Raw genomic sequence first — 26,230 nt, forward strand, 5'->3', positions numbered from 1 at the left:
TTTTGCTCAGTTTTTGGTGGCTCTTCCAACATCCTTATGGATGCTCCTGTTCATCCCAAACTGGGCTATGCAATTGACTTTTATCTAGGTTTTTCTTGAGGGATAAATCATCCAGGGTTGGAGGAACAACAGTAAAAGGCAGGAGGAGGATGTATCCACTCCTTTTTACTCCTTTTTGGGATGCATCCACTCCTTTTTACACCTCAGCCTCCCTGCTTTATGTCAGCTGAGCATCTTCTGAGGTGGGATACAGGATTAACATCAGGAAAATAAGAATTTCAAGTGCCACTGGCATAGGGAATGTCACCTCATGTGACAGGGATGGAGGGCAGGTGTCCCCAGCCCTCAGAAATCATCTCTGCTCACCTTTATTGCTCTTGGCTTTGTTCTTTAATTTCCTTTTCACTCAAATCCTGTGCTCCGGAGCATCTGCTCCGGGTCAGTTCTTCTGGGTTTAAATCAAGATTATGTTTGACAGCTCTGAAATAAATACATTGGAGTAGCTCAATATCCAGGATTGGAGTAATTTTTCCATGGAATTGATGTCTGTAGGTGATGGCTGAGCACAGGGAGGCTAAAAATCACATCCTTGCCTTCTGCACTCCTTCTGGCCTCATGGTGGCCCCAAAAAGCAAAATTCCTTTGCAGGATGGGGATTTCTAAAGACACAAATAAAAATATGCACATAAAATGTCACAGACATGTTTTATGGGCTTTGCACAAAGTGGACACAATGGAATTTTTCAGCTTTATTTGTTTTTTAAGAGAAATCTGGCCCCAGCTTCTGAAGTGTAATTAAATCTCTTCCAGCCTCCAGCCTGTGTTGTAAACAAAGCCATTAGTGAATTAATTAGATAATGAGGAAAAACCCACTGCATTTGTCTTCTGATGGGCTGACAGATGCAGAACCCAGATATTTATTGGTGGCAATTTCCAACTGTGCCCAATTCCAATTCCTAAGCCAGCTGCTTTTCCTAGGTAATGCAAAGTTTTTTATTAGAAAGGTAATTTTTCTCTTGAAAATCTCCTAATTTTTGGGTTTAATTGTCAGGAATTTCCTCAGGCTGGGCCAGGGGAGGCTCAGCTGGGACAGCAGCAGCAATTTCTGCATGCAAAGGGTGCTCAGGCCTTGTCAGGGGCTGCCCAGGGAGCTTTGCAGTGCCCAGCCCTGCAGGTGTCCCAGGCAGGGCTGGAGGTGGCACTCAGTGCTCTGGGCTGGGCACAAGGTGGGCACTGGGCACCGCTGGGACTCCAGGGGCTGGCAGGGATTTTCCAGCCTCAGTTATTCCAGGATCCTGTGAATTCTTTGGCTTTTGAAACAATGGATCTTTTGGTTGCTATGAAGGGGAGCAGATTTTGGGATTTCAGTGAGGAATTTGAGACCAAATACCCAAGGAAATCCCAAACACTTCTGACAATGTGACAGTGTTCACAGGGGTTCTTCAGCTGGGGAAGAGATGAGAATCTGACTCCATGTTTCAGAAGGCTTGATTTATTATTTTATGGTATATATTACATTAAAACTATACTAAAAGAATAGAAGAAAGGATTTTATCAGAAGGCTGGCTAAGAAAAGAATGATTACAAAGGTTTGTGTCTCGGACAGAGAGTCTGAGCCAGCTGACTGTGATTGGCCATTAATTAGAAACAACCACATGAGACCAATCACAGATTCACCTGTTGCATTCCACAGCAGCAGATAATCATTGTTTACATTTTGTTCCTGAGGCTTCTCAGGAGGAAAAATCCTAAGGAAAGGATTTTCCATAAAAGATGTCTGTGACATGGCATCACTCTTTCTGAGCTCAGCAAAATTCTGGGGATGATGTGACCCTTTTTTTTCCCACCCGTTCCCAACATTTGCAGCATATTCCCTTCTCCAGCATGTGCAGGATGTTTGCTTTTATCCCACCACTGCAGGGCCATGTTTTAATTTTCCCTGGATTTTGAACTCCTGTTGAAACTAAAGGCATCCTTTGTAGATGGAAACACATCCTTGGGATTGTCTGTTCATGGAAAGGGTCTTGGCAACGTTTGGGAAGATGGGATGTGTTGGGAGTCCATCAAATCTGAGCAGAGGCTGGATCAGGATGTGAGCTGAGCCAGAGATTTCAGCTCCAGCTGGAGGCAGGAATTAAACATAAAAGTAGGGGTTTTATTTCCGACAAATCCAAACTGGGAAGAAGAGCAGGATCATGGATGGGATTGTTGGAGTTTAGCTCCATTTGATATTTCCAAGACCCCACAGCAGTAAGTTTTTCCATTTCCCACATATCTTAGCCATAGAATCCTTCTTCCTCTATTTACTTTTACTATTTTTACTTTCCTTTGAATGCTTTTTTGGAATGAAACCTGTGACATTCCTCACTGCTTTTTAGCATTTTGCTTCCAGACATTTCTGCAAAAATAATTTTTACCTCTGGGCTTTATAGAGAGACAAAAATTTTAATATATTTTAATGTATTTGCCCAATATTTACCCTTTACTCATAAAAAGTTTGGCTATGTTTGTTGTCAAGCAACAAAAATCAGTTTTCAGTGCAGGGGTCAGGGTGTGGAGTTAAAGGGGTTTAGCACAGTTGAGTATTTGATTAAAAATAGTTAAATTTGCTTTTTTGAGTGTCTTTTTAGTGTATAATTTTGCAGATTATTTTTCTATGGAGTCCCATAGTGCTCTAATTGAGATAGGAAATTCAGGGCTTTCCCAACCAGTGGAATCTGGATTACCTGAAAAAAAATAAAGTCACTCTCATAGACGCTTACCACCCTGCTGCTCACTTGGAATTAAATTTGAAGGATTCATCCTTCAAAATTCAGCCTACAATGTGTCTTGTAGACTTCACTTTTACTCCATTATTTTTCTTCCCATCTTCTCCTAAAATCCCAGAATCCCAGGATGGACTTTAAAGCTCCAAAATTCCACCCCTTCCATGGGCAGGGACACCTTCTGCTGTCTCAGGCTGCTCCAAGCCCCATCCAGCCTGGCCTTGGGCGCTGCCAGGGATCCAGGAGCAGCCAAAAGCACTCTGAGCCGTGTCTTAGGTGGGGTTTATTTAAGTCTTGACTTATTTTCCAGCCTAACCCAGCACAGTGCGTTCTGTAGCCAGCCCTAAATTAATTTTGGCTTGAGGTAGGGAGTGGGAATCTAATTTGGATATGCAAATGATCATTTATCCCTAAACTTAGGTGAGGAGAGAGGCTGAATCTGGCCTAAGGGAAATGTGGAAAGGCCCCTAAAAATCCTTATGGATCATTTGGGCTGGAAAATCCCTGCCAGCCCCTGGAGCCCCAGCTGTGCCCAGTGCCCACCTTGTGCCCAGCCCAGAGCACTGAGTGCCACCTCCAGCCCTGCCTGGGACACCTGCAGGGCTGGGCACTGCAAAGCTCCCTGGGCAGCCCCTGCCAAGGCCTGAGCACCCTTTGCATGCAGAAATTGCTGCTGCTGTCCCAGCTGAGCCTCCCCTGGCCCAGCCTGAGGCTCTTTCCCCTTGTCCTGTCCCTGTTCCCTGGCAGCAGACCCTGACCACCCCTCTGGCTGATTTTGGGGAATTCTCTTCCATCCTGGGAGAAGAGGAATCCCTTCAGCAGGCAGAGCAGGCTGTCCCCTCTTGCTGGGACAGGAGCAGCCACTCTGTGTGTGCAGCTGCCAGGATCAGGAAAGCTCACCTTCCAAATGCTGCTCTCAGCAACAGCTGCTGCTATTTTGGTTGGTTCCACCAGATCAGGCTGGGAAACAGGGAAAATGCAGGACCTTGGCAATGGCCAGCAAGCAGGAGCACTTGGAATTCAGCTCCTGAAGTGCTGCTGTTGAGTCAGTTCTTATTTAATGTGGTGGGGAAATAGCCACGTTTCAGCAAAGCAGGGATTTCTGGCTCCTTCCTATTGGAAGAGTTCCACAGGAAGCAAAATTCCCTTGGATGAGCATCTTTGTTTTGGAGATTCAGAGGGACACAGAGGGAAACTGTGGTGAGTGGGGAGCTCAAAGCTCATCCAGGGCCACCTCATCCCATGGGCAGGGGCACCTTCTGCTGCTCCAGCCTGGCCTTGGGCACTGCCAGGGATCCAGGGGCAGCCACAGCTGCTCTGGGAATTCCATCCCAGCCTCTGCCCACCCTCCCAGGGACCAATTCCTCCCCTGTATCCCATCCAGCCCTGCCCTCTGGCACTGGGAGGCCATTCCCTGTGTCCTGTCCCTCCATCCCATGGAAGTATCCTGGAATGTTCAGTGAGGGAAATAAATCCTTTCTGAGGGCTTTGTCTGCCTGCTGGGAAATCTTTATGAAAGTTTCCACTTTCCCAAGGTCAGCTGGGATTGGATCAGCACAGGAATTGCTGGAGTTGCAGACTGTATATCACACACGTAGGGATGATTTATAGGGAATACAGGCAGGGAAGGAGGAAGGATAAGAAACACATAACTCTTGTTTCCTCTTTTCCATTGAGCTCTGGGTTTCATCTCCTCAATACCCACTTTCCCAGGCACCCTGAGAAAGCACCAGGGTGTAAAACCATATTTATTTCTGTGTAAGTGCTAAAAACCAGACAAAATTCAGGCATGGTGTTCTGTGTGTGTCCTGAGAACTGCAGAAGTTTAAAACCATAAAGCAAAGGAAGGATTTTGGAGTGGTTCCAACAGGAGGAGCCAGCTGTGATCCTATGAAACAAGGCTATGGGAAAGCCAGAGAGGCTGCATCTCTCCTTTTTTCTGGCCTGTTTTTGAATTCCAGAGTGGTGGAAGGGACCTTAAAACCCATCCCATGCCACCATTCCTCCTGGTGTTTATATGGGCATCTCACCATCTCTCCTGGTGTTTCCCTGGGGATCCCACCATCTCTCCTGGTGTTTCCACAGGGATCCCACTCCTCCTGGTGTGTGTTTCCCTGGGGATCCCCTCCCTCCTGGTGTTTCCCTGGTCCCTGAACCACACCAGAACAAAGCAGGTGGACAAGAAACTGTTCAAGTTCAGGGTGTGTGGCCTGGGAAAAGCCCAGGGGGAAGTTTGGATGACAATCCCAGGAGCATGGTGGGATTATTGAGGTGTCTGAGGGCCTGGAGTTGAATAATCCTTGAGGGGCTCTTCCAACTCAGCACATTCCACAGTCCTACAAAGGTGCCATGTCTCATATCCACCCACATTCCTGTCAGGAAAACAATACAAAACCAGATCTGGCATTAAATAAATTCTGATTGTTGCCTCCTAACCCTAAAGTCAGGCTGGGTTTGTGGCAGGGCTCAGTGACAGCCACGCTGCTTCCCTCTGGCAGAAGCCAAATTCCTACAAGGACACCCAAACAGAAGTTGCCAGATGGCACCTCGTGCTCCACAGGGGGAAAGCACTCACTGGGATATTGTTGTGAGCAGCTGCTGGGGGAATTCAGCAGACTTGGAGGCCTGGGAGGTCAACAGCGGGGTTTCTTTGAGAGGGTTGGCCAGGATGGGAAGGCTGGCTGCCTTCCAGCTGGATTTGGGATAGGGACCTGCCCCTCGGGGTGGCTCAGGGTTCAGAAGTTGCCAGGGCTACCCTGAGAGAAAGCAAACAAATCCTGTCAGCCCCAGCTTGGGGAACCGGGCTAAAAATAGGGGGCAGAGGCTTAAGGTGAGAAGCCAAGCTGTGAGCAGGGAGTGCTGCTGGGAAGGCAGGTGTGCTCACCCTGGAATTGCTGGGAAGGCAGGTCTGCTCACCCTGGAATTGCTGGGAAGGCAGGTCTGCTCATCCTGGAATTGCCATCCCAGCCCTGCAATTCCCAGCCAGAGCCAGCACAGGTGGGGTGACCTGGAGGAAAACGGGGTTGGGGAAACCAGATATTAACTGGCGACATCTCCTGGCCCTGTGGTGGTACCAGTTGCTGGGGTTCCAGTTGTTGGTTTCTCTGGGTCTGGATTGAAGGCAATTGAGACAGTAGTTCATGTTCAGACTCAGGTGTTTATTATTTTTTATCTGTAAAAAAATCTCACAACCATGAGTTTGGCAGCAAGGCACAAAATGGCCAACAATCTCTTGTTCCAAGGTATTTTAAGACTAAACTATCCAATTAAGAACTGGCACCTGGATTATTTTCCCTTTTAACCCAATAACTGATCCCACAGAGCTGCAATGGGGACTTTTCTGCCCAATTACAAAATGCCACCCAAACCCATGGAGAAGGAGGAAGAAGCAGCATGAAGAAGAAACCCAGGATGACACCCTGTGCCCCCCATCTTGCTTCCATCCACAACACACTAAAAATCCCAAAACATCAATTTCTTACCAAGTGATACACCTACCCTGCTCTCTATAATCTATTGCACACTTTTGTGGGTTCCAGTCTATTCTGGAGTTTAGGAAACTTTCTCCATGAGTGAGGGTCAGAGTCAGTGCTCCCCTGGGGGTCAGGGTCAGAGAAATATTCCCAGTGCTCTAGGTTTTCACAGACCCCAGAGCAACACCCACATTTAGCTTTTCCCTAACAATTGTGACATTTAGAAAAGGCTTTTTTAGCAGTAAGCCACGCAGTTACAAACCTGGATCATGACTGGAGAGCTGTGAGGAACTCCTGGGAGGCAGGGAGGTGGGACTGCTGGCAGGCAGGTGTGGGGCTGTGGGCTGTGTGTGACCCTGTCCTGTCCTCCCAGGTGCAGCTGAAGAGCGAGGAGGCCAAGACGTTTGCCATGAAGATCCTGAAGAAGCGGCACATCGTGGACACGCGGCAGCAGGAGCACATCCGCTCCGAGAAGCAGATCATGCAGAGCGCCCACTCCGACTTCATCGTCAGGTACCTCCCTGCTGGATCTGTGGGGTTCCCCACATGAGGCAGCAATGATCAATCTGACTTCATGTTCTCAGAAGCCTGATTTATCATTTTAAGATATTATATTATATTAAAGAGCACTATACTAAACTGTGATGGTGTTCACAGGGGTCTTAGGATGAGGGAAGAGACGAGGATCTGACTCCATGTTTCAGAAGGCTTGATTTATTATTTTATGATATATATTACATTAAAACTATACTAAAGGAATACAAGAAAGGATTTCATCAGAAGGCTGGCTAAGAATAGAAAAAGAAAGAATGATAACAAAGGTTTGTGGCTTGGACAGAGATTCTGAGCCAGCTGGGCTGTGATTGGCCATTAATTAGAAACAACCACATGAGATCAATCACAGATCCATCTGTTACATTCCACAGCAGCAGATAATCATTGTTTAAATTTTGTTCCTGAGGCCTCTGGGCTTCTCAGGAGGAAAAAATCCTAAGGAAAGGATTTTCCATAAAAGTTGTCTGTGATACTAAACTATACTAAAGAATACAGAAAGGATACCTACTAAATGCTCAAAAGCTAATAATAAAAACTCATGACTCTTTCCAGAATCCCAACACAGCATGGCCCTGATTGGCCAGAGTCAAAACAATTCACATGAAACCAATGAAACAACCATCAGTTGGATAAACAATTTCCAAACACATTCCACATGTGAGCACAATGCAGGAGAAGCAAATGAGATAAGAATTGGTTTCCTTTTTCTCTGTGGCTTCTCAGCTTCCCAGTAGAACAAATCCTGGCAAAGGTATTTTTCAGAAAATATGACAGTGACAAGGCACTGGACTCACCATCAAGAATTTATATTTACTTATACATACATATATATATATATATATATATGTATATATGTATGTATTTATAATGACTTGGCTTTGCCCCTCCTCAAGATTAGTTTTCCCTTTCCTTCCCAATTTCTGAGTTTTCCTTCTCACTAAGAGAAGTTGGAAGGCAGGGCTTGATCCTTTGAGATGACACAGTGCCATGAAATGAGCAGCTGTTTTCAGCATTTCTCTTTAGGGAATATTTGACAACTCAAGTTCAGCATCCCTGGACTCCTCATGGGCAAACACATTAAAACCATCTCCCTGCCCCAAACCTAAGCACATCTCCAGGGACTTAAAGGGGCATTTTTGGTTGTTTCCACCCTATTAACACCATTTGGTCTCAAGCTGTGCCAAGGGAAATATAGGTTGGATATTTGGAAAAGGCTTTTTACAGAAAGGGTGATAAAGTTCTGGAATGTTCTACCTAGGGAGGTGTTGGAGTCATCATCCCTGGATGTGTTTTAAAACAGACTGGATGTGGCACTGGGTGCCAGGGTTTAGTTGAGGTGTTGGGGCTGGGTTGGACTCAGAGATCTTGGAGGTCTCTTCCAACCCAGTCATTCTCTGAATTCTGTGGATTCTGTGAATTCCCTGGCTTTTCCATGGCTGTGAGGACAGAAAGGAGGTTCTTTCAATGCTGTAGGTCAGGATGGAGCAGTGAGTGCTGAGGAGCCCTGGAGCCACCTGAAGGGCATCCAAGCCAAGGCCGCCTCATCCCACCCTCAGAGACACCAGGAAAACTCCTCTGCCGTAGGAGATCAGCCCTGCTCCCAGAAATTGCTCAGGAGATGCAAACAAACCCAGGGTGAAACCAAACCCCTGGGATGAATCCAGAGGGAAGCACGTGGCCAGGCTGGGGCACTCAGTGGATGTTTCCTTCCTAGGCTCATCCCTGGGATTCCCCATGGCTTCTCCTGTGATTCATGGGTGACAACTGGAGCCTGACAGTGCCCGGCTGCCATTCCCTTCAGGATGTGCTCCTGGATCCTGAAACATTCCCTGTAACCCAGCCTAGAGCCAAATATTCCCTGTGGGCCATTCCAGCCTCGGGATTTTTGGAGGGCTGAACTGTTTTGGGATGAGAGGGGAAGTGCAGGGCCAGCCAAGCCACCATTCCCAGAAATACCCACTCCTACATAGAACCTGAGCCTCCAAACATTTCCTAATGGAGCCAGTGACATTCATGGCTCATCAATGAAATTCCCACTCTTCATCCTTCAGCAGGGAAGCACAACAAGGATATTTTACCTGTGCATCTTCTTCTTCCATATCCTGCAGTGTTTCCCACCTTTTGCAGCAGCAACCATCCCTGAATTATATTCAGTATCCCATGAAATTAAATTTAATATCCCATGGAAACCCTGCTCTGGGAAGGTTTCCAAATCAAAAAGTCCAACCTTTCGCTATTGCTAGAAAATATTTGATTTATCAAACTCTTGCCCATCCACAGGGATTTGAAGTTTTCCTATAGTATCTATCCTAAAGTTATTCAACTTATTTATTGTTTAGTCAATAACTTGTTTATTCTGTTTCTTGGACCAGCTGGGAGAATTTTTTTTGGGGGGGTGAAATGGGCAGAAATTTGAATATTTCAGTAGATTAATTCAGTTTTGAGCTGATAGATGAAAGGTGGGTTTAAAATAATCTCAGAGCAAGGACACAATGGGAAAGACAAAATTCCTGAAGAACTTGGTTGTTTTCTTAATTCATTGTGTTTGTTAAAAAGTCTTTGAAGAATAATTTGGTTTGGTTATTAAAGTGAATTAAACCAGACAAAAGGAGCAGGAGAGGCCAAGTGGCACTAAGTAAAACTGTCTTTTATATAAACTGAAACTCAAACAGAACAAAATGCTCTGGCTTGGATCAGGGGCCAAACAAGTGCAAATATTTCAAGGAATAAGGAATTAAATTAAAAAGTTATTCAAATATTGTGTCATTTAAACTTAGGAAATAATGTCCTTTCATGTGTCTAAACCTTATGCTTCCATGATAGCTGATAAATAATATTTGATTTTTTTTAATCTGTGCATTTTAGGCCAGGTTTAATGCCCATAAAAATTTCAGCAGGGCTGCCTTAATTAGGGAAAGCAATTCGGTACTTGGTAATTGAAATTACCAAGCAATTAAAAACATGAAATTACATTTTGGATTCTTGAAGTTTTCTGCAAACTTTAATAGTGATTAAATGTGTATTAGGATAAATGATACTTTGTCCAAGTGGCAAGAAATAAATGGGGGGATTTTTGTTGAAACCATCAATTTTACCATTATTTAATGGTTAGTTATAAGTGACCATTGGTGTTATATAAATAGAAATGGATGTCTTCCAAAGGAACCAAATCCTGCAGTGTTTTCCTGCTGATCCATCCCACAGCTCTGTCAAAATAATAACTGGGATTAGCAGGGAAGTGCTGGAATCTGCAAAACTCACCTGGTTTCATTTCCGTCATGTGGTGGCAGCTGTTGAATTTGTAACTCCTGGAATTTTAATTCCTGAATTTTTAACTCCTGGAATTTTTAACTCCTGAATTTTTAACTCTTGGAAACTGCCAGGAATGCAGGAATTGCACCAGGAGTCGCCCTCAGCATTCCTTTCTGCTGCAGGAATTGTTAAAATTATTATAAAAAAATTACAAATTAATTACAAAAATTAATTACTTAATTAATGACCAAAAAATGTACAAAAATTAAAATTACTGTCCAGGCTACCTGCAAGGAAGCCTTCCCTGCATCCACACCCTGCTGGGTGGATAAAGCCACATGTGGACTAGGAAGTACAAAAGCAGCTGAACATTGAAATCAAGTTAAAATAAGAATGTCTGGGGTTTTTCACCGTAGTTATTTAATATTATTAAACACATCTATAAATCCAATTAATGTACTATCATTAGAAAATCCTGTTGAGCACAGAGCATGGATTTTGGAGCACAGTTCAGAACTCAAGGATGGGTTCACAAAGCCCAGCCCATCCCTTGGGGCAGTTTTACCTCCACATTCCTTCCTGGGAGGAAGAGGAAGGGCACTTCAGCTTCTCTAAACTCTGTCAAACCAGCCAGTTTAGTGCTTAGATAATGGATTTATTTGTGATTTTCTGGTTGCCACCCTCAGGCTCTACAGGACGTTCAAGGACAGCAAGTACCTGTACATGCTGATGGAGGCCTGCCTGGGGGGAGAGCTCTGGACAATTCTCAGGGACAGGTGAGCTGGGCCTTGTCCTGCACTGTGAGATGTTCTAAATGTCACAATTCCAGCTGGAAGGCTTGGAAGGGCCTTAAAGCCACCCCGTGCCACCCCTGCCATGGCAGGGACACCTTCCACTGTCCCAGGCTGCTCCAGCCTGGCCTTGGGCACTGCCAGGGATCCAGGGGCAGCCACAGCTGCTCTGGGAGTTCTATTCCAGCCCCTCCCCACCTCCCAGGGAACAATTCCTAATTCCCAAGGTCCCACCCATCCCTTCCCTCTGGCAGTGGGAGCCATTCCCTGTGTCCTGTCCCTCCATCCCTTGTCCCCAGTCCCTCTCCAGCTCTCCTGGAGCCCCTTCAGGCCCTGGCAGGGGCTCTGAGCTCTCCCTGGAGCCTTCTCCTCCCCAGCTCTCCCAGCCTGGCTCCAGGCCTGGAGCAGCTCCATGGCCTCCTCTGGATTTGCTCCAGCAGTTCCAGGTCCTTTTGATGTCAGTTTTTAAATCACAATTTCCCATCTCAAAGCTTTTTCTGTGTTTGCAGCCTTTCCTCTGTGTGAATCTCAACTCTCAGTTCTGCCACACGGACACTGCTAAATAATATCCATAAATATTTCCTGGGATTTATGGATAATCCCAGCCAGGACTGAGAGCAGTGAGCAGGAGGAAACTGAGAGCTTTGCAGGGTCTGTTGGCCCAGAAATTCCATATTACACCAGGGCTGCTGATTCAAGTGGGAATCAGAATCCACACCCTGCCAGGAGCACTGGTCCATCAGGATGCAGCAGTGACATGGAAATTAGTTAGGAAAACATGCATGTCCAAAACCCCACAGCCCCTGCCTTGGAGGGGTCACCTCAGAGTGTTTGGGGTTGCTGGGTGCACGTGGGATGGGCCCACAGAGCAGGAAAAGATGCAGGGAATTGTAATTCTGGATTAGCCTCATCACTGGAACAGAATTCCATTACATTTGAAAAGATTAATCAGAAAGATTAAATTGTCTTTAAATTACCCAGAACTATTTTTTTTCTCTAGTTCTTCCTTTTCCCAGCAGCATTTTTCTCACTGAAAGGGGAACTGGAGCAAAGTTAGAAGGTGCTGGGTGGGATTTTTCCTGATTTTTTGTCAGAGCCTGATAATTCCATCTTTAATTCTCTGGGATTTAGACTGAGGTTCTGCTGCCATCTAGCTTAGACACCCTATGGTCTCAGCCAGCCCCCAGCAGGCATAGGATGTGATTTTCTTTGGAAAACTTCAGAAGCAAGGATCCAAAGGTGCAGTTTGGGATTTGCATTAACTCTCAGGGCCCAGCAGCTGTGATTTTTCTGTCTTTTGTCTCAGTTATGAACATTAATACAGAATTTATCTGCACTCCTCAAAGGAGTTTTAGCAAAAACCCCAAAGTTGTAATTAGAAAAAAAATACCTTTTTGCTTACAGGACAAGGATTGCAAAGTTTTACTTCCAAATTATAGTATAAACCTTAAAATAGTTTCAGATATTGGAAGCAAAGAGGCTTGTTCAAAAATGGAAATTTAACTAGATTTTAGAAATATAGAGATATAAAATTGAATATATATATAGAGAGAGATATAAAAGTGAGATATATTTTATATAGAGAGATTTTATATATAGATATATATATTTTATATATAGAGATAGCAAAGAGGGTTGTTCAAAAATGGAAGTTTAGCTAGATTATAGAAATATAGAGATATAAAATTGAATATATATATAGAGAGATATAAAAGTGAGATATATTTTATATATAGGGATATAAAAGTGAATATATATAGAGAGAGATATAAAAGTGAGATATATTTTGTATATAGAAATTATATTTATATATAGATATATATATAGATAGCAAAGAGGCTTCTTCAAAAGTGGAAATTTAACTAGATTATAGAAATATAGAGATAGGATAATTGAATATATATAGAGAGATATAAAAATGAGATATATTTTATATAGAGATATATAAAAGCGAATATATATATATATATATAAAGAGATATATAAAAGTGAGATATATTTTATAAATAGAGATATAAAAGTGAGTTTAGCACCAGGAGCTTTCCTGGTGTTAAAAAGTGATTTTACTGCAGCGATAAAAGTTTTAACAGCAGAATGAATTCCACGGGGAAGGAAACCACTTCCCAAGGATTCATCTAATGGCTTTATCCCCTTTTCCCTCCCTTTTTCCTTCCCACAGGGGTTCATTCGAGGATTCCACCACCAGGTTCTACACGGCGTGCGTGGTGGAAGCCTTTGCCTACTTGCATTCCAAAGGGATCATTTATAGGGACCTCAAGCCAGAGAACCTCATCCTGGATCACCGAGGTTATGCCAAGCTGGTGAGTGCCCAAAAAATCCACCCAGCTTTGACCAGAAAGGGTGAGGAGCAAAATCCCCCCACAGGGTCCATCAGGGCATGCTGAGAGGAGATCAGGGCAGGGTGGTATCATCATCATCATCATTGGGATGTTTTCCTGAATTCCAGCAGGGCTCAGGGCATGGCTGAGCTGGGAAATGCTGGCTGTAAGGTCACAGTCTCAAGCTGCAGCAAGGGAAATATAGGTTGGATATTAGGAAAAAGTTTTTTACAGAAAGGGTGATAAAGTTCTGGAATGGCTGCCCAGGGAGGTGGTGGAGTCACCATCCCTGGATGTGTTTAAAACCAGACTGGGTGTGGCACTGGGTGCCAGGGTTTAGTTGAGGTGTTGGGGCTGGATTGGACTTGATGATCTTGGAGGTCTCTTCCAACCCAGTGATTCTGTGAATTCTCTGAATTCTGTGATTCTGGCTTGGGATTCAGGTCCATGCTCCTGGAATGCTGAGACAAGAGCATCAGGAGAAAGCCACCTGGCTGTCCTGGGCAAAATATAACCCCAGAACTCAGGAAAGGCACCCTGCTTTTTAGGGGTACCCCAAATGGCCTGGTGAGAGCTTGGAGAAGGGCAGGAGAGAAGGAATAGTTCCCTTGGTGAGAGGTGCTGAAGGATGTGGGCCCTTGGGAAGCCCCCAGTGAAGGACAGGAGCCCTTAAAGGAGCTGGTCCAGGAGGGGCTGATGGCCCCTGGGGGTCATGGGGGACCAAGGGCTCTGTGTCTTGGTTTGGGGGCTCTTTGGGGACAGTAACCCAGCCCATCACCACAGCCTGGTGGCAGTCTCCATGTGTCACCTCCTGAGTGACATCAGGATTTACCCTCTGGGGCATTTCCCTGAGCCTGGGGCTCCTCTGAGGTAGAGGAGGATGAGGTGCAGATCTATCCTTCTCCCACCCCAGGAGCATCTAGGGCTGGGTCTGTGCTGGTCCCTCAGCAGCTCCCAGCTCCTCAGGCATGTTCCTAAGTGTCCCTGAGCCCTGTGACCCTGTGGGTTCCTGACCAGCTCCAGAGTACTCATCCTGAATGGTTTGAGTGGGAAGGGACCTTAAAACCCATCCCATTAAAAAAAAAAAAAAAGTCATGTCATGGACAGTTTCCACCCTGCTGCCCACTTGGAATTCATTTTGAAGGATTCATCCTTCAAAATTCAGCCTACAGTGTGTCTTGTAGACTTCACTTTTACTCCGTTATTTTTCTTTCCATCTTCTCCTAAAATCCCAGAATCCCAGGATGGTTTGGGTTGGAATGGACCTTCAAGCTCCAAAATTCCACCCCTGCCATGGGCAGGGACACCTTCCACTGTCCCAGGGTGCTCCAGCCTGGCCTTGGGCACTGCCAGGGATCCAGGGGCAGCCACAGCTGCTCTGGGCACCCTGTGCCAGGGCCTGCCCACCCTGCCAGGGAACAATTCCTAATTCCCAATATCGCATCCATCCCTGTCCTCTCAAAACTTAAAACCATTCCTTGCCCATGTTAATTTAAATTGAAAAGAAAAAAAAGCAAAATAAATCAATCTGAGCTGTGAGTGACATCAATTCCAACCCCCAAGAAACCCTTGGTGCTGGTGTTTGCTTCCCTGATGGGAATTTTCCCAAGGATAAATCAGCAAAAAGGTCACTGTGGTTCCCTGGTCCTGGAACGACCCTCGGTGCTTTAATTTGGAGAAAATTCCCATGAGGAATCCTCCTTTCTGCCTTGCTTCACTTCAAGAGGAGCAGAGCCCAGGGCTGACATTCCCTCTGATGCCCTGCCCTGACTCTCTCCTGCCCCTTCCCCCAGGTCGATTTTGGCTTTGCAAAGAAAATAGGATTTGGAAAGAAAACATGGACTTTTTGTGGCACCCCGGAGTACGTAGCCCCCGAGATCATCCTGAACAAAGGTCATGACATTTCAGCAGACTACTGGTCCCTGGGAATCCTGATGTATGAGCTCCTGACTGGCAGGTATGGGCATCGAAATTCATCCCAAGAGTTCTGCCCTTCTCACCCTGATGAGGCCAGGGCAGGGGCAGGGCTTGGACAGGGAGCTCCACGGTGGCTTTTCCACTCAAATCATGTTTTTTTGGCTCTGAGTTGGCTGGACACGATGGGAAAAGAGGAAGGGTTTGGTTCTGAATGGTCTGGAAATGGTGGGAAAAGGGGAAGGGTTTGGCCCTGAAAGATGGGGAAAGGGGAAGGGTCTGGCTCTGAGTGAGCTAAACACAATGGGAAAAAAGGAAGGGTTTGGAAATGGTCTGGAAATTATGGGAAAAGGGGGAAGGATTTGGCCCTGAAGGGTTTGGAAATTATGGGAAAAGGAGAAGGTTTTGGCCCTGAATGATCAGAAAAGAGGAAGGGTTTGGCTCTGAGTAGGCTGAACACAATGGTAAAAGGGGAAGAGTTTGGCCCTGAAGGGTCTGAAAATGGTGGCAAAAGGGTTTGGACTTGAATGATGGGAAAAGGGGAAGGGTTTGGTCCTGAATGGTGGGAAAGAGGGAAGGATTTGGTCCTGAATGGTCTGGAAATGATGGGAAAAGAGGAAGGTTTTGGCCCTGAATGATGAGGAAAGAGGAAAGGTTTAGCCCTGAAGGGTTTGGAAATGATGGGAAATGGGGAAGGGTTTGGCCCTGAATGATGGTAAATGGGGAAGGTTTTGGCCCTGAAGGGTCTGGAAATGCTGGGAAAGGGGGAAGGGATATGCATTCAGCTCTGGAGGTTTGATCCTGAAGTGTCTGGAAATGATGGAAAAGGGGAAAGGGTTTGGCCCTGAATGGTCTGGAAATGGTGGAAAAAGGAGAAGGGTTTGTGCTCAGCTCTGGAGGTTTGATTCTGAATGGTCTGGAAATGCTGGGGAAAAGGGAAGGTTTTGGTCCTGAAGGGTCTGGAAATGATGGAAAAAGGGGAAAGTTTTGGCCCTGAATGGTGTGAAGAGGGGAAGGGTTTGGCCCTGAAGGGTCTGGAAATGATGGGAAAAGGGGAAAGGTTTGCACTAAGCTCTGGAGGTTTGATCCTAAAGGGTCTGGAAATCATGGGAAAAAGAGGAAGAGTTTGACCCTGAATGGTCTGGAAATTATGGGAAAAGAGGAAAGGTTTAGCCCTGAAGGGTTTGGAAATGATGGGAAATGGGGCAAGGTTTGGCCCTGAATGATGGTAAAAGGGGAAAGTTTTGGCCCTGAAGGGTCTGGAAATGGTGGGAAAAGGGGAAGGGTTTGCACTCAGCTGGGGAGGTTCCTCACTGCTGGAAAGGAGGAGGCAGATTGGGCACCATCCATCCCATCCCATATTAAATTTGGGATATCACTGCTGCTCTTGGCTTCCTGGAGCTCCCTCACCTCACTCTCAGGAGATCCATCCCCTCCACCTGCCCATCCTTCACACACAGCCCCCCAACCATGGAGAGCCAATTAATGCCCACTGGAAGCAGGAATCACACAAAGATAAGCCAGGGAATGCTGCTCAGAGCCTCCTGCCTCGGGCTGTGATGGGAAGAAGAGCTTTAGCATGGAACACTTCTTTTTGGTGCTTCCCAGAATTCCAGAGCTCCTTGAGAAATGGTTAGGGTCATGGGAAGCGAAGCATTCCTAGTTGACATCTACCTTTTCTCATCTAGGTGTATTTTATTTCAATGCTGTTTTAAAGACAAATTTTTAATCTTTTTTTTTTTCCTTCCCTGAAGTCCCCCTTTCTCAGGCCCAGACCCCATGAAGACCTACAACATCATATTAAGGGGAATAGACATGATTGAATTTCCAAAGAAGATTGCCAAAAATGCTGCTAACTTAATTAAAAAACTATGCAGGTAAGTGGATGTAAGAATAAACCAAAAAGCCTTGATGTTTTTGCAAGGAAATGAGCTGGGCAGAGGGATTTAGGATTTGTTCTTCCTTTTACAGGGACAATCCATCAGAAAGATTAGGGAACTTGAAAAATGGAGTGAAAGATATCCAAAAGCACAAGTAAGTGTCTTCTCCAGCAGCCAACTCCAGAAAGAGGCATTTCAAACACCTCAATTTTCCCCTAAAAGCCACTTCCTATCCATAATGTAAATTCATCCTCCCTTTTGGTCCCATGGGAGGGGTTACATGAAGTTTTAGGAGTTTATTGGGATAAGAACAGGTGAGAGAACCATTCCAGGAAGAATTTCTCCCATTCCCAAAGCAGCAGGAATGGATTGGATTGATATTTTTGTGGGATTGCTCAGGGTTCATCCACCCACCTCGAGAAAACCCGAGGAAAACCACGAGTGGGGCATCCTTGAGCATGAAGTTGGGAGTTAACCCAATTCCACAGGGATAAAAGGTCTCCTGTGGCATGGATCCACGCTCTGGAAGGGAAGGAGCAGCTTCCAGGACACCTGCAGCAAGGAATGGTTCCCATCTGAGCGTTGGCAATTTCCACTTGGGTGGTGTCACTGCACACTCTTCATTCTTGGTCCCCAAAAAGATGAGAGGAAAAATTCCAAAGGGATTTGAAGGCAAAGTCTGTGGGGGATGAAACCTGTTGTTCAAGCAATTTTCTGTTCTTTTTGTGTTACACCTGTCTAACTGTTGGATTCTTCCCTCCCTTTCAGATGGTTTGAAGGCTTTAACTGGGAGGGGTTACGGAAAGGGACACTGACACCTCCCATAATACCAAGTGTAAGTTTTCCTATCGTTGTTTTCTCCTCCATGGGCAATTCCTGTGATGCTGTGAGCTTTGGGCAGTGGTACACTGGGTTAAGTGGGAATAATGTGCTTTATTTCTTCTGGAATGCTTGAAAAATAACTTTAGGCACGTTCCCAGCTGAGCTTGTTCTCCAGGCAGGCTCTTCCCTGGGAAGGCAGTGTGGGGAGGGCACAGCCATGGAGAAACCCCCTTTGCAGCAGGGGATTGAGGCAGGATCACCCACTCCAGCACATTTTCCTTTCTCTCACCTGCTCCACTTGTTTCTGCATCTCCTTTCCCCCTTCCCATGGAGAGCTGCCTCTTCCACTCCTTCTCTCCGCTGCGTCCTGTTCCCTTCTCCTTTATTCTCATTTCCTTTGCAAAGGCAAGCAGGATTTGGATGCCATCTTCCTTTTCTTTCACATTAACCTTCCCTTCTGTGCTGTCTTTTGTGCCCGTGCCCCTCTGTGCCCTGCATCCATGTCCTACATGAAAAGCTGTTGATGTTTAACCAGGAGCGGGCGCGGAGGGACAGCTCCGCTCGTTTTCCTTTGCACCAAAGCCCTTCCTTTGATGTCTTTGTGAGCTCCCAGCCCTCAAAGCCCCGCTGCAAAGGGAAACCAAACAGGATTAGCTGACAGAAATTACCTCGGCCCCTTCTGTCCTGCAGCCTCCCCTCCTTGTTCCAGCCTAATCCCTCGGGATCACCGGGAGAATGCCATTAATGGGGGTTTAATTGCACCCCATTGCTCCATCCTGCAGCTCCTGCAGAAGGGGCAGGCCCAGCTCCAGGGGCTGAGTCTGCCATCCCAAAGTTTGCTTAAGGAAAGAGCAGGAGGGTTTCCATCCCCCCCTTTTAACCCTGTGGGATGCAGGAGTTGCTGGAGCCAGTGGGGAAAGCAGGACTTGGCAAATCTCTCCCATAACAACTCAGAAATGTTTTAGAGATCAAAGCTGGGTTGGTTGGGTTTTTTTTTCTTTTAAGCTCAAGCTATGAGTGTGGTTTGGGTTAGAAGGGACCTTTGAGATCATCCAGTTCCATCACCTTCAATGGCATCTTCCACTGTCCCAGGTTGCTCCAAGCCTGGCCTTGGTGTGTTTTTAATGCCAATTCATTCATCAGCAGGATCGCATTGCAAGTCAGGCAATAAAGTCAAGTTTGCTCCTTCACAGCTGCAATTCCTGCTTTAGGAATGCAGGATGTCCATGTAGCCTGAAAAAAACCCCAGGATGTCTTCCTTACTGGTTTTGGTGGATTTTTAATTTAGGAGGAGCATTTCCAATGCTGCTCTTACCCCACACAGCAAGGCTGACTGGAATAGATGGGAACATCATTCCCTCTTCCAGGAGAGCTCCAGGCTGGCCCTAATCCTGCTTCAACCCATCTTATCCTCTCCCTGAGCTCTTGGGAGCAGCAGCTCCTCCAGACCTGCTCCTGAGACCCTCTCCAAACCCATGAACTCTGAATTTTGCCAACCCCAGAGCTGTCAATCCTACTCCAGCTCGTTTTCCACAAGTTCTTTCGGCAAAGTCCCAACTGCCACTCTGAAAAGGGACCCAAAATACAGCTCTGGTGGCAGACATCCCCTTTTCCTTTAACCCACCTCTCCTTTTTAGCTGGGAAAGAGCCAGCAGGACTAAACATATAGATCAGTTAATTTTTCTTGTTTTAAAACAGGCTTTTCTCTTAAACTCTCATTTCTTACATGGCTGTGCCAGTAAGGCAATCAAAGAGCCTTGTTCCATGGGATTTTTGGAAAGATCCCAATTTACAACCTGCTGCTAGGACACTGCTGAGCCTTGATATCACAGCTGGAATCTGTGATTTTACCTCTCCTTAAAAGCTCAGGACTCTGCCAAAGATGAGCTGAGCAAGCAAAGGGTGAAGGAGCCCCAACAAAGTCAACAGATCCAGATAATCCAAAAGAAATGAAGATTTTGTAGGGTGAGGTTTTTTTCCAAAATGAGTTCCATAATCCTGATTTGCCCCAAAAGCTGTTCAGCAGCAGGAAAATGCTGATGCAGTTGGGCAGCACATTAAATGTAGGGCTGGAGTTGGAACTCCTGTCTTTTCCCAAGGCGTGCAGCAGCATCCAAAATCAAATGGGAATCTCAGGAGGGTTAACAAGGCCAAGTGGGTTGGGGCAACCCCTGAGATCAATCCAGGTTGGATACAGAGAAAAAAATATTCCTGGGAGGGTGGGCAGGCCCTGGCACAGGGTGCCCAGAGCAGCTGTGGCTGCCCCTGGATCCCTGGCAGTGCCCAAGGTTGGACTTTGGGGTTTGGAGAAACCTGGGACGGTGGAAGGTGTGGCAGGGTGGGACTGTATGAGACTTCAAGGTCCCTTCCTACCCAAACCATTCCAGAATTCTGGGATTCAATGACTGTCAGTTGCCCCCTGGCTCAGGCTCTTCCCAAATGAAATGTCTGAGAACAGCAGCAAGCGTTTTCCTGCTCTGGGTAAAGCTTAAAGTATTAAATTTCTAGTAAGACTCTCATTGATTTGGGCTGGAGAGTTGCTGGTTTCCCCTTAAATGGTTTATTCTTTTTTATTGTCTTGACTTTATCAAGTCCTCACTGTAAGAAATTTTCCTTTGCTGTCACAAAGCAGGAAAACCATAAATTCTATAGCCAGGGTAGATTTCAAATGTTGCAATTTGCGAAAAAGAAATGGGCTTGGCCTTCATCCTGGGAAGATGGGTTTCTCTGGAAGGATCCAATGTCAGGAAACTCCAAGGCAGCATCCTGGATCCATGGATGGGAAATCCTGGGCTCTTTTCCCAAGCCTGTTGTGATAACCTTGTGGCAATGGGTAGGAAAACTCAGGAGAGCCGGGGAGCTGGGGGAAATCCCTGGGAAGGCAGCACTTCCCTGCCCTGCTGGGGAGTCTCTGGGATGCCATGGCTGTGGGATGAAGAGGGAATGCCAACCCTGGGATGAACATCCCCTTCTCCTTGCTCTTCCCCCCGCAGGTCGCGTCTCCCACGGACACGAGCAACTTTGACAGCTTCCCAGAGGACAGTGACGAGCCACCCCCTGACGACAACTCAGGATGGGACATAGATTTTTAATGTTCTTTCTCTTACCTGCTTCTGCCTTGCTGAGGACAGCTTTTCCTGGGACGTGGCTGCCAGCGGAACGGGAAGACCGGAACGGGGGAGGATTCGTGCTCGGGGTCACCACGATGCCTTGATTGATGCTGCTCCAGTAACTCCAGTGGCATTAGGACTTCTTGCTTAGTGACAATAGTGCTCTCCATGTTTTCTGTTGGAACGTGACCTGGCTTGGGCACGGTGGTCCTGGCACAGAGCCTTGCTCTGGCACAGAACTCCTCTTCTGTGGCCACAGAGATCCTGGCCCACTCTTGATGAGCAGAGTGACAGATCCGTAGAGTAAGAGGCACTTAAATTCCAGCTGCTTTTTTCCCTAGGATCAGTAGTAACTTATGAAGTGCTGCAGCTACTCCAGTGCAGGATTTGGGCTATTCCCACCCTCTGAGCTCCACAGGGCAGCGCTGGAGCCCAGGAGGAGCACGGGGAAAGCGCTCCCGTCACAGCAGTGGGGAATGTGTCCTTTTCCTTCCCTAGCAGTATTCCTGACGAGACTGAATGTTCCCTTCCCTCCTTGTTTTGGAAACATTTTAGCTCAGCCTGGTCAAACAAAAGCACAACTGCTGCAGATGCTGTCGAGGCAGAGGTTGGGTCGCTTCCCTCACGTGGCAGCACCGCCTTTGGGCTTCAGTTCTCCTTTCCCTTGGTACCTACACATGCACGGAAAGAGAAAATCACGGAATGAATCCATTGTACATCCACTGATCTGTTCCACGTCTATTGATCCACTGTACATCCACTGATCTGTTCTACATCTATTGATCCACTGTACATCTATTGATCCCTTTCACATCCATTGATCCATTTCACAGCGCTCCGATCACGGCCCTGAACAAAGCAACAGCAGCCCACCTGTCTGATTAGGTATATAATTAAGGATAAATTGGATAAATTAAGGATAAATTGGATCTTTTTGGGCTCAAAGGGAAAAAAAGGAGACCTGTGATGTCCTCTCAAGGTGCTACATCCATCCCTCACCTGGGAAGAAGCCTGTCTCTGACTCTTCCTGTCAGGAATATGTAGCAGAGGCTCCGTTCTACCTTTTAGTGATTCCATGTCTGCATCTCTTCCATGTTTAAAGAATCTCATTAAAATAGAAATCCTGGCTCTGGTGGAACACTGCCAGCAATCCTGGTGTCTCTCCAGGCTAAGGAGCTCCACAGGAAAGTCAGTGGAATTCCATGGGAAGTGGATGTTGGAAGATCCCTGGGAGGTCTCCAGCATGCCAGGTCCATGTGACTGTGTTTAACACAGGAATGGCCAAATCCATATGGAAAAAAGAACTAGGGAAAACAATATTATCGGGACATGCTTTTCCCTCACTTCTACTGCTTTTCCTTTGCTTGAATTGCCTCCTCTGGTTTATAGGATGCAGCAGAGGGATCCTGTCCTGGGTGCCCATTTGTTGCATACACACAGGACTGAAAGTTTATCCCATTATCCAACAGGAAACATCAGCTTTAGGTCTCTCTGAGAGACCTGGCCCCCCAAAAAAAAATCACAGAATCATGGAATGATGGAATGGTTTGAGTTGGAAGGGACCTTAAAGGTCCTCTCATTCCAGCCCCTGCCATGGGTGAGCGGGTGCTGCCTCCTTTCAATCTCAGCTGCCAAGAGCTGGCCGTGGAAAGATCAAGTCTTGCTGACAAGGACTTTTCCCACATATTACATGGGAAAAGTCTGTTTGAGCAGTAAAAAATTCCTTCCCTGATGCTGAGCCCCAACTCTTTTGCATGTTTTTTATTAAAGTATGTAATCAGAAGGGTATTTTGACAGCGTGGGCTGTGTCTGCTGTTCAGCATGAGCTGGGCTGTGTGACACCTTTGAAACCAGTCTGTGGCTCTGGAAGTCCCTGTGTTTCCCAAAGGGTGAGGCCACACCTCTGGCACAGTCACTGCTGCTGTTCTTTAACCATTAAAACTTCGTTTGCCTTCAAAATCACAGGGAAAAGGCAGCACCTGCTGGCTTTTCCACCTTTCCCCAAGGGATGGACAGCGCTGAGAGCCAAGGCTGAGCACGAGGGCTAAAACATTCACCAGGCATCTTAAACAGGCCTAACAGCCAAAGGCTTCCCTCCTCACATCCCCCTGGACTTTCCCTCCATGGGGACAGCTTCCTGTAGGAGCTTGTCCCAGGATGGTGGCACCTGATGCAACTGGCAGGCAAGGAGGACAAAGCACGACAAGGATTTGGGGATCAGCCTGAAAAAGTGACAGGAGGGAGGGTCTGGAACAGGCTGAGCAGTTGGGTTTCTTTTTCCTGTCCCTTTTTTTTCCTTGTGCCAGGCATGGGAATTGACACCTGCAGCGTGCACTGTGCTGAATCTGAGTTTATTTTGATATCAAAAACCTCACTCGACTTCCATGGCCTCCCTCTCCTGAGCATTAACACTTTGCATATGTATATTATAAGCCTTCAGTTATGATAATATATTTAAGTTGCTTTATATATATATATCTATATGTCCACAACAAGGGATTTCCTCTGTGTTTCCACCTCCTGTCCTTATTTGTTTGTCTCCTTTCCTGACCTATGGGACGACAGCGTTTTTAGGGAAGGGGGAATCAGCTCCCATGTTTCCAGAGGGGGCTTTGAGTGGTGTTGTGGCTTCTCCTGGAGCTGCACTGCCCACAGCAAACTCTTCTTCTCCAACAACAGGACCACGAGCAGATATTTCTGTAAATAGGTATTTTCGTGTCGATGTTTTGTGGGTCACACAGGACTTTCTGTTCTTTTCCAGTTCCATGGCATTATTCCTTCATTTCCTTATTTGTAATGTAATGTTTTTAGGTCGAGGTAGACTTGAATCAATGTCATATTTGTCAGTATGATTAAACTTTCTGTCAGCTGTCCTGTTCACCCACCCGTCCCATAGTTCTAGAACGTCACTGGCTATCTGGCATTGTTGCAAGTGCCTTAAATCCATGGCATCTTATTGAGAAAAAGAAAAAAAAGAGACAAATTTGGTGTTATGCTGCATGACAAAGACAAACACACCTCAAACCGTCGTCCTTTCTTAGCTTGCTGCGTTTTACAGTTCTTTCTGCTACCGATTTCTAAGCCTTTATTATCTGATCTCGATGAATTCCAGAAATGATGACGTCGTTCTCTGATTTCTGTTCAATGTACCAGAGCTGTGTATCTGTTAATGAGATACAGAGTCATTTCTGTGAAATGTATAAATGTGATGTGCAGGTCAAATTAATCTCTGACATCCTAGCAGTCCGTAGACAGGTATTCCTGTTTTGCTAAGCTCTGCAGATCCCACCCATCCGTGCTGTCCCACACAGCCCTCCCTGGGGAATCTCCCACATGGGAAAAATCCACCCTGGCAGCATTTTCCTGACCTGAAACCCCGGTGCAAAGACGAGGCTCCTTTGCACCACTCAACCAAACAGGATCTGTGCTTTTCCCTGCATCCACGGGGATGAGCCCTGGAAGCTCCTCCACAGCTCCCCAGCCCTGACACCGAGACTTGGGCGCTTTTAGGGCTTTCTCAGAAAAAGGGGAAATTCCCATTTGGAGTTGCCTCTCCCCCCAAGTCCCGATTTATGCTTGTTTTACCCCAGCCCTTTGTTTTATACTCTGATTTTCTCTCCTTCCATGGCAGAGGTTTTGTTTGTCGGGCCGATGTCGGCCATCGGCCGCTTGCACTCTTTGGATGTTGACTGAGGAACTTTTTGGGTTTGTTTTTTGTTTTTTTCTTTTTTTTTTCCATAAACTTCCATGGCTTTTGTTTCGCTCTGTACTCCCCCTGCAGCTGTAATTGCCGAGTGCCTGTTGTATACTTTATAGAGTTGAAATAAAAATAATTACTTTTGAACGGCTCTCAGTGGGTTTCTTCCAGAGCAGGAGCTGATTTTGGGAGAAATCTTCTGGAAGGTGGTGAAATGTGGGGTTGCAAGGGTTCTGCTCCCACAATTCCCACACAGAGAAGCTGTGGCTGGATCCCTGGAAGTGTCCAAGGCCAGGTGGGACAGGGCTTGGAACGCCCTGGGATAATAGAAGGTGTCCCTGCCCATGGCAGTGGGTGGCACTGGATGGGCTTTGATGTCCCTTGCAACTCCAAATCATTCTGTGATTTGATGATGACACACAGGTGAGCAAAAGCTGGGAGAAAGGAGCAACAAAACATCCTCTCAGGAGAGGAATAAATGTGGCAACAGCCCAAGGAGGAGCAGGCAATCATCACCCATCGTTCTGCGGGATGCAGCAATCATAGGTCGAAGTTAATAATGCAATAAAAACCTCAGGGTGACGTGGCCCTCACCTGAAACCGCCAGGGGAACACCGAGATTTCGGGGCGAGGCGTGGCTCTCGTTATTCCAGGCTAAAAATAGGGAAGGCAGGAGGGGTGGCCGGGCTGTGCCGGGGATGTCGCCCGGCCGTGACTCAGCCGCTGCTGACGGCACCTGCCCGCCGTGCCCCCGAAACCTTCCCAGGCAATTATTAGCCCGGCTTGAGCCATCCGGGGCTGGAACAGCTGATAGTGGATACCGGGACAGAGATACCGGGAGGGGTGGGGGCGTTCACTACAAGAATTGCCGCGTCCGGGATCCCCCACCCCGGGGATTTGAGTGGCGCTGCTCCGGCTCTTTGTATTCTCATTTAAACCAATCAGAGAAAAGAAATAACCAGGAGCCGGGAAAAGCCGGGTTAATTAACGGGGGTTAATTAATTTGAGTTAATTACCGGAGCGGGGAGGAGGAGTGGGGGCGCGATGGCGCGGCGGGGCCGCCAGGGGGCGCCCTGGGGCCGCTCTGCCCCGGTGGGGGGAATGGGGAGGGAAAAATGGGAATGGGGGGGAAATTGGGAAAGGGGGGGGGGCGACGCCTTTGATGTCCCCGCATCAAAGGGCCCGCAGCTCCCCCCCACGGCCCCGGCTGGGGTCAGGGGAGCAGGGGGAGGACAGCGAGAATCCCGCCGTGTGTCCCCCCCGCGCCATCCCCGTGTCCCCGCACAGCGCCCGGCGCGGGGGATGGATGCGGAGCAGCCCCTCTCCTTTCCTTTCTTGCCCCGCTCCTTTCCTTTCCTGCCCCGCTCCTCTCCTTTCCTACCCCGCTCCTCTCCTTTCCTACCCCGCTCCTCTCCTTTCCTGCCCCGCTCCTCTCCTTTCCTGCCCCGCTCCTCTCCTCTCCTTTCCTGCCCCGCTCCTCTCCTTTCCTGCCCCGCTCCTTTCCTGCAAGGCTGCGCTGGCGCCAGGAAGGACGCGGGGGAGGCGGCGGGGAGAGGGGGGGAGACTCAGAGGAGACCAAAGGACCGACTCTGCCATCGGGGGAGGGCGGGCGGCCGGGGGGCTCTGTGCACC

At 47.2% G+C, this 26,230-nt stretch overlaps 1 protein-coding gene across 3 annotated transcripts in view; it reads left to right on the top strand.

Moving 5' to 3' along the window:
• PRKG1 (protein kinase cGMP-dependent 1) overlaps window positions 1–24,698 on the top strand; it is a 351,680-nt gene extending 326,982 nt beyond the window's left edge. For 2 of the 3 annotated variants that reach the window (XM_058810052.1, XM_058810053.1), the window contains 8 exons: window positions 6,612–6,751; window positions 10,732–10,821; window positions 13,016–13,157; window positions 14,969–15,132; window positions 16,844–16,966; window positions 17,061–17,123; window positions 17,738–17,804; window positions 20,785–24,698. In XM_058810052.1, the coding sequence (XP_058666035.1) occupies window positions 6,612–6,751; window positions 10,732–10,821; window positions 13,016–13,157; window positions 14,969–15,132; window positions 16,844–16,966; window positions 17,061–17,123; window positions 17,738–17,804; window positions 20,785–20,883 (888 nt within the window). In that variant the 3' untranslated portion in view covers window positions 20,884–24,698. Of the gene's footprint in view, window positions 1–989; window positions 1,005–6,611; window positions 6,752–10,731; window positions 10,822–13,015; window positions 13,158–14,968; window positions 15,133–16,843; window positions 16,967–17,060; window positions 17,124–17,737; window positions 17,805–20,784 lie in introns of those variants that run through there. The other variant, XM_058810054.1, reaches the window with a different exon arrangement.
• The last annotated feature ends 1,532 nt before the right edge of the window (window positions 24,699–26,230 follow it).

The sequence above is a fragment of the Ammospiza caudacuta genome, chromosome 9 (genome assembly GCF_027887145.1).
Source record: "Ammospiza caudacuta isolate bAmmCau1 chromosome 9, bAmmCau1.pri, whole genome shotgun sequence".
Classification (NCBI taxonomy): domain Eukaryota; kingdom Metazoa; phylum Chordata; class Aves; order Passeriformes; family Passerellidae; genus Ammospiza; species Ammospiza caudacuta.